Here is a 14,639-nt window from a genome sequence, read left to right on the forward strand (position 1 = left end):
TAGCACGACTTTTGATTAAGAGAACATTCTGTGAATGTCTTCTTTGTTCCTAACATCCACTTCTTATTTATATAGGATGAAGCAGGTGGGTGCTTGTAATAGGCAATCTGCATAAAGTAGAGTAGATATGCATGCAACATATATGTTTTTTCTTTTATCACTTTTGTTGTTTTAAACGTTGAGCATTTAATGACATTTAATGTCTGTTCAAAATACCAAAGTACTTTTTTGTATTTTCTACCGTTAGGGTAGGAATTTATCATTTAAGCTTCTTACTAAGATACTAAGCAATTGAATGATGACTTGACAATTGGATGAAGTGGATCATTTGACACATCGTATCGTCTAGCCTACGTAAAAGGTTTAGATTTTTCTTTGTTCTATTTAGCGCATACATTTAACAAGGTCTTTTCTATCACAAGTTTTTGGAATGTCATTTGAGACTTTCAACATGCTTTTCAAAAACATTGTCTTGACATTTTTACCTACTAAAACATAATGAGAGTTTGCTCGATTATCGTCTAACAAAGTATAACTCTTGCATTCAACAAGACTCTCATTGACGCATTAATTTAGAAAACGTTTAGTGGTTCATCTTATTTATACCTATGTGTTTTTCTAAGACTTTGCTTAAGTTATTCAGGTTTCTAAGAGTATTTTTATGTATCACTTATATTTAAGCTACTTGTTATTCTAATGATAACATTTCCATGTGCTCATTTCGTTTAATGTTGTTTGTTAAACTTCAAAACTTATGAGAGCGTTTAGATAGTTCAGTCTTATATTGATCTTGTCCTAACACCAACTACACAAGAAAACTTCAAATGGACATATATGACATATGACTCAAGCAAAGGTAAGTAGATTTAATGACTCAGACAACATATGACACAAACATGTAGCTATCATGCAATTTATCTTAAGATAAGACTACTCTATGACTAAGCACATAAAAGCATGTTATCCAACAACGTTTAGGAACATTAAAAGGCATAAAAGAGTGGGCATAAAACTGTTAAACAAAACCTAGCAATGGATGTGCACCCAACGATAAGACTGCATCCGACAAAAAATAAATCAGTGGCCAAAAAACTGCCAAAATCAATACGCCACTGGGTAGTGGTGAAGTGGCGCCCAAAGGCACCAAATCAATGGCTTCAAACAATGCATCTACCCATTAGGTTGAGAGTTGTACCCAATGATGATCAAACTCAAAAGCTTAGTTTTGTGGAAATTGCACCAACTTAGCCAGAAGAGGTTGATTTAGACCATTTCTAGAAAACTACACAAGATACAATTAAGCATAAACACAAAAAAAAAAAAAAACTTAAATCTAAGCTCTAATAACCAAATTATAAGAGTTACTCCTTTTGATTTTAGAGGACTAGGTGTTTGTGTTTATGTTGGTTAAGAAAGTCTCAAGAAGATCCTTGTGGGACATTAAGATAGAAATATTATCTAAATTTTTCACTTTATAGAGACTCCAAAGAAATAAGACATGATCGATTCCAACTAAAAAAAATAAACTAAACAATATCACAAGAACAACACAAAAATTGAAAAGACAAAGATGGAAAAGAAAGAACATGGAAGAGGATGGGGAGAATGGCATGTTACTTGGAGAATGGTCCAACCTAAGATGAATGGTGGTTATTGCCACTTGAGCTTTAAGATAAGACTATGGATAAGCTCACTCTAGAAAGAGAGTCACTCACAAATGCACATAAATGTGTCTTAAATTCAACATTTAACAACTTTTTACAAGTGGGGAAGAGACCTTCTTAGATAGGTTAAGAGAATGACCTCCTACTAATAGTACAAAGATTAAAGATACAATAACAAAATCACAAAATATCTTTTAGAAAACTTAATGATGAGGTAGAGGGATAATATTCCTCAATCATTACAAAATCATCAAAAGGTGCATTCTCTCCTCCAAGTGAGCATAGTGGTTCTCACTTTCAAAATGTTCTTGCTTTTCCACTTCTAAGGGGTCTTCTTAGCAAAAGAAGGAATGTGGTGAGTAAACTCCATTGGACTAAGTCCTACTAAGCCCTTCGTTCCTCTAAGAGGTGACAACCTAAAAAAAAAGATGTCATTAGCAAACCTACAAAACACAAGAAACATACTTGAGTTTAGAATTTATTTAAAAACTCAACAAACTAAGAGGAGAAAGGTGAAGGAACTCCCCTCCTAATCATGTTTAATTTTTCTAAGCACTTTCCTACATCCTTGGTAGGGATTAGGGGCTCATCGCTCTCCTAGAAAAGGTTCGTTATATGGACACAATAATCACACTAAAGTTGTATGTTATTAAAATGTTGATTGGATAGACTCTTCTTATCGGAGATCCACATCCAGATATGATGTCTTCATTAGTGATAATTTGATCTCTTGAAAGAGTGAGAAACAAAATTTTATACAATATTTAGTGCGAAAGTATAATATAAAGTTATAACATCAATTACTTGTGTACTTATTTGATTTAACAAATTACTTAAAAAATTGTAATTTAGAGAGTTAGTCAAATGAAAATTATACCTGACAATTAAGACTCATTATATTAGCTCAAACTCTTCTTTGATGAAAAAACCAAACATATTAAAATTGATTATTTTTATTTTAATATATATATATATATATATATATATATATATGGAGAAATCAAGATCAAGTTTGTTAATTCTATGATCAACTAATAAATATTTTTACTAAATCATTATAAGGATCTAGAATTAATTATATTTATAACAAGTTTGGTATTACATCACCTTGAAGGAAAATGTTAGATTTAAGAGATTTAGATCCTATTTCTGTGTATTTTCCTATGTATAAATACATAACATTATGTGCTTTATACAACTTCAGAGATTCTGCCTATATCTCTCTATTTTATTTTAACAATTTTATATAAATAAAATTTACTTATTTTTATCAAATGTTTATTAAAAGAATAAAATCGAATTAGGTTTCAAATTTGACCTGTTTTAAAAATGTCAGATTCTGTAAATAATTTTAAAGAGCTTAGTTCTTGCAATTCTTTGGAAAATGAGTTTTTTTTCCACATCCAATATCTCTCTTTGATCATTAGAGTGAGAGAAATATGTACCGCATATAGCTTTGGACTTTCCTTCCACTCTTTTAATCATGTTAAATTTAGTTTTAGCTGTAGCTACCCTGAAATCCACCATATCATACCATTTTTGTTATGAAAATGTATGGCCAGCACCCAGAAACTATACTCAAGATAAAGCTATATATCACTGAATTGTTACAATGATCACCAAATGAATATAATTCAATAGATTAAATGAATTAATCACGTTATTTAATTATAAAATCTTTACATATGATTTCACATAAAGACCAAACAAGTAATGGATGTTGGGTAAATATGATTTCAGAACTCTAGAACAAAATGAATAAAATGAAGAATTAAGATTAATAACTCCTCCAATATTTATGTTCATAAATTCCAGACACTAAAAAAGCTCGAGATCATCAAAACAACATGAAGTAATAATGTGTCTTGAGTGAAACATCTGATCCTTCTATTAGATTTTCAGTTTTTCACTCACAATATACAAGAACTGTGACTTCTAGATGATCAGATAAGAGCACTAAAACTAAGCATTAAATATGGATTTGCACTTCTACAGAAACGAGTTTAAAATTAAAGTGTGATGTCTTATACAAAACATCAATGAGTTGGCCAAGAAACTAGGCATAAATAAAGCCATGCCATATTCACTGCCATACTCATTCCTAAAACTCTAGCTAGTGCTCAGCTAAGTGAAGCTAATTCAGGTAGAGCAGAGGTACCATTTAGCGCATGCTACACAAAAATGACTTCAAACTTGGCACAAGGATTGTTCTCCAAGTGACTCCTGAAATCAGCATCACCTTTGAAGCTGAAGATATAAAGAGCTTGTCTCTGTGTCAAGCCAATTGGGTATATTTTGTAGAGTTTTAAAGCACTCCCCCCTCTTATAACTTCAGGCCTTTCAGTCTTCCATACAGGCACAAGATTCAGGGATGTGAACTTCAAAACAACAGCAGCCTTCACAGCATTCAGAGTTAAATTGCTAGACCTGCCATTTGGAATTAAAATCATGAATTGTCAGTTATTTCAAGAGCCATAATGGTAATAGTCACAGATGGTCTGAGTCTGAAGGAACATAATAAAAAGACATTCTTTCTCTTTGGCAGCTTTTATTCTCTGCCAAGTAACCAAGAGAGATGCCAATGCCATGAAGTTGGATGGGAAAGAATTATCATAGCTGATGACTGCAGACTAAAGTAAAAATTCTAATCAAAGTTAATAGATACCTCAGGTAAATGGACTCCATCTCAAACCTTCCCCTTTCTCTGACATAGATATGATATACGGTTTCTGGCCCTCTAGTGCACTTGCAAGGACGTCTCTTAAGGCTTGGATTATTTTCTTCCTTCTCTCTACTCACTGTGGCCAAGTGAATGCAAAGACGGCACGATGAATGCACAGCTGCCATATCCACAAGGGCCTTGAAGGAGTCAGATGGACCCTCATACTTCCACCTATATTAGTAAAATAATTCAGGATGCATCCTAGTGATCACAAAAATAAAGAATAACAACACAAAATCCATTCACATGTTTAAGCCAGATAAATGGTCAAACAACTTCTTTCTCTTCAGCATTTAATTTACCTCAATGATTGATTATATGCTTCGGGATTTTCTGCTAGATATCTCATGGTCTTTGCAACAGACTCAACATCCTCTATCTCTTTAATATGTAAAATTGAACCAGGAGAAGGAGCAAAGTCCTGAATATTTGGAGCACCAACAACCACAGGGACAGTTCCTACAATAACATAGATTAATATCCAGAACCTGCATTATAAGTGGGTTCTTCTGATATCTCAATTGTGCAAAATTTGAGAAACCAGACCCCATTCCGTTAAGTTCATATGGAAATGCATTTTTCAAGTTGAAGCATCCCAGAATACAAGAATATGACCTGATTGCACATTAATATATTATCACGTGTTAGAGAAAAAATTGTCTTTCAGGAAATTATTGTAAATTTCCACTTCACTCAGTGTATTTCTTGAATTTATGCCAACAGTAGTGATAGGACTTTGAGAGTGTATGAAAGGAGGAAGGGGAATTAAATGAAGTAGGTCTTAAGCTGTTATAAGTTGTTAGGAGGTCAGTTAGGGCCGTTTGGAGGTTAGTTATTGTTTGTCTGGTAAGGATTAGCTTTATAAGGTGGAAGGGGTGTCTAGGGACAGACATGTTTTGCTTTGTTGTATCATAGAGACAGGACCATTGCATCCTGTGTGAAGGGAGAGTGCTCCCTTAGAAGTGTTGGGGCTGTATACCTTGTATTCATTGTCATCAAGAATAGTAATACAGACTGTTTTCAGTGTTTCTCTGTGTGTTGGTGTGTTCGAGTGTGAGTTCTAGATTTCTTGTTTCAAGAAATCTATCAAGTACACTATCACCAAGTGTACCTTGCACACTATCTTAAGTTCGGTTCATCATTTCAATGTTCATTCACAAATGCTGAGTATATTGCCAGTTTATGATGCACACAAACACAATGTGTATCTCATACACTACATCAATACATTATGTATATCTAAAGATATATAAAAGTTCATAAAATATATAATTGCAATTCTGCAAATCCATTTTAAAAACACACTTCTAGGAAATTACTAAAAGAATAAAAATTATAAACCTTTGTTATCATAAATCACTCTCTATTGTCCAGAAATAGAAATAGAATACATCTTCTTCCCTTCTTAAATCCGTCAAGGGACAAAGCATCAATGTTCCTATATTACAAATATTATAATTGCATCTATGTCTAGTATGGATTTCTATTAAATTTTTGTAATTTTTTAAAGGCTTGAAATCATAAATACACAGTATCAGTATATTGGTACCAACTATGTATTGGATACCTGAAGCAGATTGAAATACCAGTATCGTTGGCAATTAGTTTGAAGCAATGAACTCAAGACACTGATAGAGGATCATACTTAAGTGTGAAAAATTCGAAGAGCATTATGTAAGAGTTAAGATGATTAATTGCAACTAAAGAATGTCTACACCAGCCTACAACCGTAGAAAGGACTAGTTGATCAATAAATTTAAGAATTTCATGATTTGAACATAAAAAATTGACAGTATAAGTTTTTTAACTTTATATTTTTCATATACATACTTCTCAATCGCCATACAATCAAAGGAACAATGGTTTGTTGTCTAAATTTTATGTTCAAGAAATATTTTCCTGAATTTAGTTGTGAATTTTTTATCGTCCTTAATTTTGCTGAACTTACTCAAAATTGAGCATTCAATTCTATTTCAACAGAAAATTGTAGATGTAAAAGAAAATCAGATGGGATATAAGAGCCAAACTAAAATGTCTGTGTAGCCCATGAACTAGTGTTATATTAATTAATGTTTTGTATATATAGAAAAAGGCAAGAGAACGGAGATAAAATATATACATATCCATACCAGCAACAAGGGATTGGAAGAATTTTTCAGTTACATAATCTTCCTCATTCGAATTTTCAAACGCTAAGCTAAATTTGTAGTGCTTCAGGGCTTCCACTTTGTTCACTGCAATAGAATAAGATAATAACCATAATCATTAACAAATAACAACAGCATCACATAATCTTTGGAACTTCGGAAGTCATTGACTCAAGCAAAGGAGTAATTTCCTTAAACTTTAAAATCAATTAGTCATATATCAATCTAACCGTTCTTGGATTTTACATAACAATTATAATTGAGATTCGCAATGTTGAGTTGTGAACATAATTTGTTCATGTCCAACAACATATCTAGCTTCAAGCACAATTTTCTATGTTTCCCCTTCCTGATCATGTGCAGAAAACTAAAATCCAATTCATTCAAAATGCATTTTAAACTAATAAGTAAGTGCGAGATAAAGATAGAACACTTCCATGTTTCACACTCCTCCCTCCTTTCTATGGGAAGATTCATTTAGAAAAATTACTCTTCTTCAGTGTCAACAAGGAACCAAAAGGGAGAAAGGAGAGAATTGGAAATAGGGTAGAGAAGTTGGAGAACAAACTGATAGTATTACTGAACCCTGAACTGAATTCATGTTTAGAGCAAGAGCCTTTTGAAAAACAAGCGAGAAAGTTACATGCCAAAAACACTCCTAAATAAAATATAATCCTTAATAAATCCACAAAATCTACCTCAATTTTTTTTTTAATTTCCATTTTTTTTTTCATTTTCAACCCTCTAATTTAAAAATGTACAATATCCTCAAAGCGGTCTAGATAGTGCTTTCTAAAACATTAGATAATGCTTTTAGACAAATGGTGATGCATTTCGAAATTAGAGGCTATAACATGTGCAAATGAGGTCGTTATAGTGGAGAGGGAGTTTGTTGAGCAAGTTTGTTGAGCAGGAGGGACACGCGTCAAAAGGAATAAAAAAGATAGTGGTGCACAAGAGATCACATGACAAAGGGAAAGAATGTTATAATTCTCTCTCTGTCTCTCTATATCCCTTTCTTCTCAGAAACCTTCTTTTTGAAATGCCTATTGCCATTTGATGTCAGGAATTACACTTTCCGAGCTCAACTGCTTCTAGTTGAGCTCCCTAATGCCATTCACGAGCTCCACAACGCCATTGCCGAGCTCAACTAAGCCTGGCCAGCTTAACTACATCCTAGTCAAGCTCCATAAAACTTGGCCGAACTCATCATTTCAGCCCGGACTAGGGTGGTCGATCTCTTGTTTTTGTTTTCTTCTTTTTCTTGAACATTCTTATAGTACTATTACATTTGTGTTTCCATTGACTTTTATGGTGGAAAATACAAGAATGAAGGAAATGCTAGCTGAAATTCGTACCAACGCAAAGGATATTCAATGGTTGCAACAGTGAAAAAACTCCAGAAAACAATGGAAGATAGGAATAATGCCCAAGAAGCTACAATGGAGGAGATCAAGCTATCATTACAAAAATTAGTGCAAAATTCTGCCAGCAATATTGGAAGCCCTTCGAGCTCAAATGCTACAGCGCAAGTTTCCCCAATAACAATGGTTAAAACACTACAAATCGTTTCTACCACTGATTATGAATCACTACATATCATAAGGGAAGATTTAGTACCCTGCAAGGTGAAAAGGATATCGTTTCTACCACTGCTCAACTACATCATATTATGAGAAAGGTAAATATAGATGTCATTGTGGAAGTCTATAGCATGTATGAGGTTCAAGAAAATACTCATTCATTTCCCTTGTTGGAATTACCAGAGGGCATAATAAGATATGAACACAGGAAGCATGATCAAATAGAGCTACAAGAATGTTTGAAGGCTCGTGACTCTTTGTTTAAACAGCTGAAAGCTAAATTACATTAGTCCCAAAACTATAGGAAGTTTCAGACTCACAAAAAGAGAAGGGGTGTTCATTTTCTAGTTGGTGATTTTGCTTTGGTGAAATTGCAACCATACAGGCAACACTCAGTTGCTTTGAGAAAGGAAGAAAAAAAGAGTCTTAGGTATTTTGGTCCATTTGAGATCTTTGAGAAAATTGGAAAGGTTGCTTATAAATTGCTTTTGCTTGACTTTGCTAAGATATATCCAGTATCCCACATTTCATTACTTAAGAAGTTCCAAGGTCATCCTAAGCAACAGTATTTCCTTCTACATTTGTCAGTAAATGAATTGGGTCTAGTAAGGTTGCCAAACAAAAATTTGGTTGTGCCTGTGATTAAAAGAAATGGGAAGGAAATTTCAGAAGTCTTGGTTCAAGGGGATTCACGGTATGATGCTGGCAATTCGTGGGACGAGTTAGATGAAATGAAAAGAGCATATCTACATATCAACCTTGAGGACAAGGTTGTTTTCAAGGGGGAAAGTAATATAATATGCACAAATGAGGGCATTATGGTGGGAAGGGAGTTTGTTGAGAAAGAGGAACGCACGTAAGAAGGAATAAAAAAGATAATGGAGCACAAGAGACCACGTGACAAAAGGGGAGAATGTTAAATTATGTGAATTGAGATGTAGAGAGCAGATTTGTAGTGGTATTACACTTTCTTCTCACTGTTGAAATTCTCTCTCTGTATCCCTTTCTTCTCAGAAACCTTCTTTCTGAAATGCCTATTGCCATTTGATGTCAGGAATGACACTTGTCGGGCTCAACTGCTTCTAGCCGAACTCCCCAACACCATTGCTGAGCTCAACTAAGCCTGACCGAGCTTAACTACGTCCTAGCCAAGCTCCATAAAACTTGGTCAAGTTCATCATTCCAGTCCAGACTAGGGTAGCCGACCTCTCTTTGTTTTTGTTTTCTTTTTTTTCTCTGTATCACGTTTGATCTTTCATATAGCACTGTTACAGAGGCATTTGAAAATATAGACAAATTTCTAGAGGAACTAAAACCAAATTTAAAAAGTTCCAAGGAACCAAGAACATACTTTACTCTATTCTCTAATTAATATAAGACTTTGATCTCAGTAGCCAGTGTTGACCATTAATCTAACCTTTATGATGTGAGTTATTGTTAGGTTCCTGGGTTTGGAACTTAACGAGATTTCACGCAAAGATTGGAAACAGAAGGGAAGAATGGGTTGTTTCTGTATTATTCACAAGTAAAAGAAAGCTATTTTACAATAGGAGCATAACCTCCCTGGATGAGGGCATAACCCCTCTCTTCAAGCAAAATGCCTGACTCTACACAAAATACTCAGATATCCCCCTACACAGTAAAAAAACTCTATTTATATCCACTCTGACCGCTTCCCCCTTTACAACCGACACCTCCAGACCCTTAACTCCTAAACCCATCTATTATATCATCCTATATCCTAACATTACACCCCCCTTCCAAACAACCTTGTCCTCAAGGTTGGAAAAAAACTGGGTCGCTTGGCTCTTCTTCATCATTTTGTTTTCATCTAAAGAGAATCCATTACTTAACAATTTTTTCTCTTCTTCCAACTCCAAAACTTTTTTCCTGTAACGATGCTTTGTGGCAAATTTTCTCTCTGCTGGAACCCAAGGTAGTGGGTCTGCAACACTGACCATAATTCCACTTTCTCACAAAGTGGAGTCAAATTTTCTCTCTCCCGGAACAGAAGGTAGTGCATCTGCAGCAATGCTCTCAGCCCCACTTTCTGCCCCTCTGTCAACTCACCGGTCCACTCACCCGTCCACTCACCAATCCTAACAGTTATGAAGATCAAACTTCAATTTTAATTAGATAACAACACTAAAAGTACCTAAAGTTCGGAACCTAAGTTTTTCCCTTCTAAAAATATAAAAGAAAAACAGTTATGAAGATCAAACTTCAATTTTAATTAGATAACAACACTAAAAGTACCTAAAGTTCGGAACCTAAGTTTTTCCCTTCTAAAAATATAAAAGAAAAACAGTTATGAAGATCAAACTTCAATTTTAATTAGATAACAACACTAAAAGTACCTAAAGTTCGGAACCTAAGTTTTTCCCTTCTAAAAATATAAAAGAAAATTAGAAATACAAGTGCTTAGACAAAGCTATCAGGTTCAACGAAAATTAGAAAAGCTTTTGACCAAAAGAAAAAAAAAAAGTTATCCCTAGAACCCCAGAAGCATTTGCAGGCACATTGCAGACATTTTTCAATCTTTTAGTGTCTAAATTCTGCAATTAAATTGCTTTCTCGTTCTTTTCCAGAGAAAAATAAGATGCGAGCATTAATGTACAAAACAAAGTGCAATTTCAGAAGTCATCTTCTAAAAGGTAGAAAAAACACCACACAAGGTCAGCTCTGCAAACACAATTCCTTCTAGAAAACATCTACAATAATATTAACACAGATAAAAGATCACTAATAAATATTGAAGTTGAATCTATGAAAAAAATTATAATGTACCTCTTCCATCACGGTTCCTGTGACAACCACCATAAGAATCAATTTTGATGTTTGATTTTTCAAGGGCCTCAAGAGCTTGCAACCGGAAATTTCGAGCACCACAATTGGAAATGAAAGCAGCTGCAAGAGCAGCTTCAGTTTTCGGCTGCACTGGTGCCATCATATCATACTCAGCCCATGAAAAATATCCAACAGGAACATCCGAAGATAGACTGGTTGTCATTACGATGTTATATCCCCTCCTAGTACACAAAGACATTGTAATATTAGTTTAGTTATTGCCATCTGAAAAAAATGGCTTACTCTGTCCACTTTAGCAGAGAACAAAAAGAAAGAAAATTTTCAATGAACAAAAGTAAAGGCGGTAGCTAGAATTGCAATGATATCACATGCAAAGAAATGTAGGCATCTAATGAAATAACACTTTACAACAGTGCTTACCCACCGTCTTGCCATGGCAATATTGTTCTCAGCATAGTATTCTGCTGATTCCATTGATCGCAGAATGCTAGCTGTTCCACTTGGTTGAGGTAACCCAAATGCGGCATCTGGCTTTCTATCCCCACTAAACCCAAATTTACATCCAACCGAACACGACTTCCACTCCTGCATTTGAATGAACCACAATTTAAGATCAACAAGAACAATATCTGGGACTTCGTAATTATAAGGAGCTCATGAATTACATCTTGACCTATTATCAGCATCAAGCAAACATGCCAACAAAGAGATTTGGATGGAATAACAAGATAAGGTGTTGTTAAAGAGAGAAATATCCACCACAATCAGCTGGAGGATCCTGTTATTCAACAACTGGCACGAGAGGAAACAAACCCCCACGTAAAGACCAAAATGACAGAAAACAGCAATTCTTCAATGCCACACTCAAGAACAATGTGACCATGTCTTCATCCATGACCATGCTAGATGACATACATCCACCACCACAGCAAGAACATAAAGCCTTTTCGCACTAGGTGAAGTTGGCTACATGGTCACCCAACATCATTAAACTCGGATAAAGATCAAATTTTCAGAGTTAACAACGTCCCTCCCACTATCCTTCTTGGTTTTTTCCTCCCCTCATTCACGAGACTAATATGTAATATAATCTCTTGATCAAAGCTCTAATGGCCTTCTATGCACATATCCAAACCACTTTAACCAATTTTCTATCATCTTTTTCCTCCAACACCAATATCTCCTCCTTTGGAGCTAAATACCAACCTAGTGAGAATCAACTAAAAGTCCAAAGCACCAGAACCCCAAAAAAAAAATCTACCAGAAGAAGCTTAAACTAACGATACTTTTAATTAAAAAAAGGGGGAGGGGGCCGTACAACCAAAAAGTGGAGAATAGAAACAGAATTATTCAAACCTGATCAGCTCCAGAAACAAAAATAGGCTCTTTGGAAAAGTCCCTCGAATACGTGACAGCATCCTCCCTCTCCAACCATTCCTCACAACTATACGATTCAGAATTCCGATCAGAAGCCACCAAACCCAACCCCAAATCGTCACCTTCAACGACCGCTCGAGAGCGGTAGAAGAAGTCAGCGAGGGAGTCAACCATGGCGGCGTTTTTGGCCATATCCAACCTACCCAGAAACGCGATCTCCGCGATGACCACAAGGGCAACAACAAGAGGCATTAGATTGCTCCATTTCCTCTTTGGGTTGCCACCCGGAGCCAAAACGGGTAAGCTGTCTTGTTGGGCACCATCTGTTCTCGAGCCTCGAAGATTCGTCAACAGACCCATCATTCAATTGCGCCCCCAACTGCCAATTCCGCAAAATAAACTAAAAATCAAAGGGAAATGGAAAATTTTGGCGTTATGAGCACGATTCCATGATGGGGGTGCTTGTTTAAAGAAAAAGAACGATAAAAAAAACACAGCTTGCTGTTGTTTTTTTTGTTGTTATGGGTGGATGGTTCCCTGAAAGAAAAAAGAAAATGCAGCGTTTGAGTTAGTCGCGGAAGTGGCTAGGATTTTCAATATTCAAAGTCCACGGGATATGGTGAAACTGAGTGGAACCAATGATCAACGAAAAAACAAAAGAAAGAACCTGAAAAAACACGACAACAAAGGCCTCCTAAAATACTGCTCCTAAATTTCTGACTATGAACAAACGGCTTTTGTTAACGGTATTCCGTTTATAATTTATTTTTGGGCTTCATCTTCTGCTTTAACCGGTTTTTAGTTTCATCAATAATTTTGGGCTTAATGGCCTTTTTTTTTCTTCCTATTATTTATTTATTTCTTTCCTCTTATCTTTCGAAAGTGATTTAATTTAGTTCTTTCTTTTTTAAATCAATCTAACGCGTTCTCTTAAGTCCAAATTGATTTTAAATTATGATAGAAATTAGAGACAATAATTTTATTATAATAACATTCACTATATAGTGCTAATTCAATTTAGTCTTGGCACAAAGTTCCATTATTTTAAATGAATTAGGACTACGTATTAATATTGAGACAAAATTAAAATAACTAATGAGATTAAAATGATAATTAAGGTTGAATTAATCTCCAATTGTCTAAACTATTTTTTTATACATAACATAACTACTATTTTGACTCATATAATACACGGGATTTATTGATTTTTCAATGATTATTTTAAAAATTGTACCGATGATGGTTTTTAATTGATTAAAAAAATTTTATTCCCATTTATAACCATTAAACTTAAATGCAATTTCATAGTTTTATCTACTAATAAAAAAAGAGTTCTATCTCATTAAGTTGTATATTATTTGTAGTACTTTTTCTAGGAGAGATTTTTTTTTTGTGTCCTCATTGTCAGTTGTATATTTCCATATTTGTAGAAAACTACTTTTAAATAGAGATTCCTTAACTAATTAGGAAAGATATTCAGAATGAGATTCTGTAATATTAAAGATAATTCTTAAATTCTTAAAATTTATATACATGATTTGTCTGTTCGGCTTTGCTTTGGTTTGAAGTAAGGGAGAAAGAATACAGTAAGACAATGATAAGTAATAATTAATAAAATTATGGTTGTCATCATGGTGAGAGTGAAAGTTCCTTTAGTAATTCTTAGCTTCTATTTTCTGATGATGAAAATTGAAATGTTATCTTAGTGATGTATTATTTCTCTGAACCTGTTCTTCTTTCAACAATTTTATATTTTGGGAGATGGTAACTGAAGAACTGCGACACCATAATGAACATGTTAAGGTAGGTGGTGGAGCAGTTCAATGTGTTTCGGAGTTATTATTATAGTATTAGTATTTCACCTATAAATTTTCGAATTTCCTACCTTAAAGCTGCACTGTAACTACTATATTCAGATTTGGTATGTGGACGTGGGAATTATTTTTTCTATATTTTAGGTTAAATGAGTTTTTCGTGTCTCTTTCTTATTCAACTTGATATCTTCAAGAAAATGTCAGCATTTTTAATGCTTAATATTTAATAAAACATAAAAAGTTAATACTTAGAGTAACTTTTTTTTTTAGGAAATGAAGTTAACATCTAATTATTTTAATATTAATTCTAGTATGATATTAGTAGATATGCTAATTAATATATGATATTGTTAATTAAGATTAACGGAATATAAAACTAAATTTACATATAATTACAAAAAAAAAAATCATAAAAGAAATTTTTTCGGAACGTTCCTTAAAACAACTTTTTGATCACATGTTCCAATACTATCATTTCTTTGTTCACGTAAGCTGCTGTATTCTAATCAATAAGTACATTCTAA

At 34.1% G+C, this 14,639-nt stretch overlaps 1 protein-coding gene across 1 annotated transcript; it reads right to left on the reverse strand.

Moving 5' to 3' along the window:
- Positions 1-3,473: 3,473 nt before the first annotated feature.
- Positions 3,474-12,874, reverse strand: LOC106768760 (glycoprotein 3-alpha-L-fucosyltransferase A; the record flags this gene model as incomplete). The annotated part of the gene is given in 7 exon segments (NM_001317151.1): positions 3,474-4,091; positions 4,330-4,557; positions 4,689-4,845; positions 6,516-6,620; positions 10,904-11,145; positions 11,349-11,509; positions 12,281-12,874. Coding segments are annotated over 7 exon segments (1,533 nt in total). The 5' UTR covers positions 12,665-12,874.
- Between the last annotated feature and the right edge of the window lie 1,765 nt (positions 12,875-14,639).

Source organism: Vigna radiata, chromosome 7, assembly GCF_000741045.1.
Source record: "Vigna radiata var. radiata cultivar VC1973A chromosome 7, Vradiata_ver6, whole genome shotgun sequence".
Taxonomy (NCBI): domain Eukaryota; kingdom Viridiplantae; phylum Streptophyta; class Magnoliopsida; order Fabales; family Fabaceae; genus Vigna; species Vigna radiata.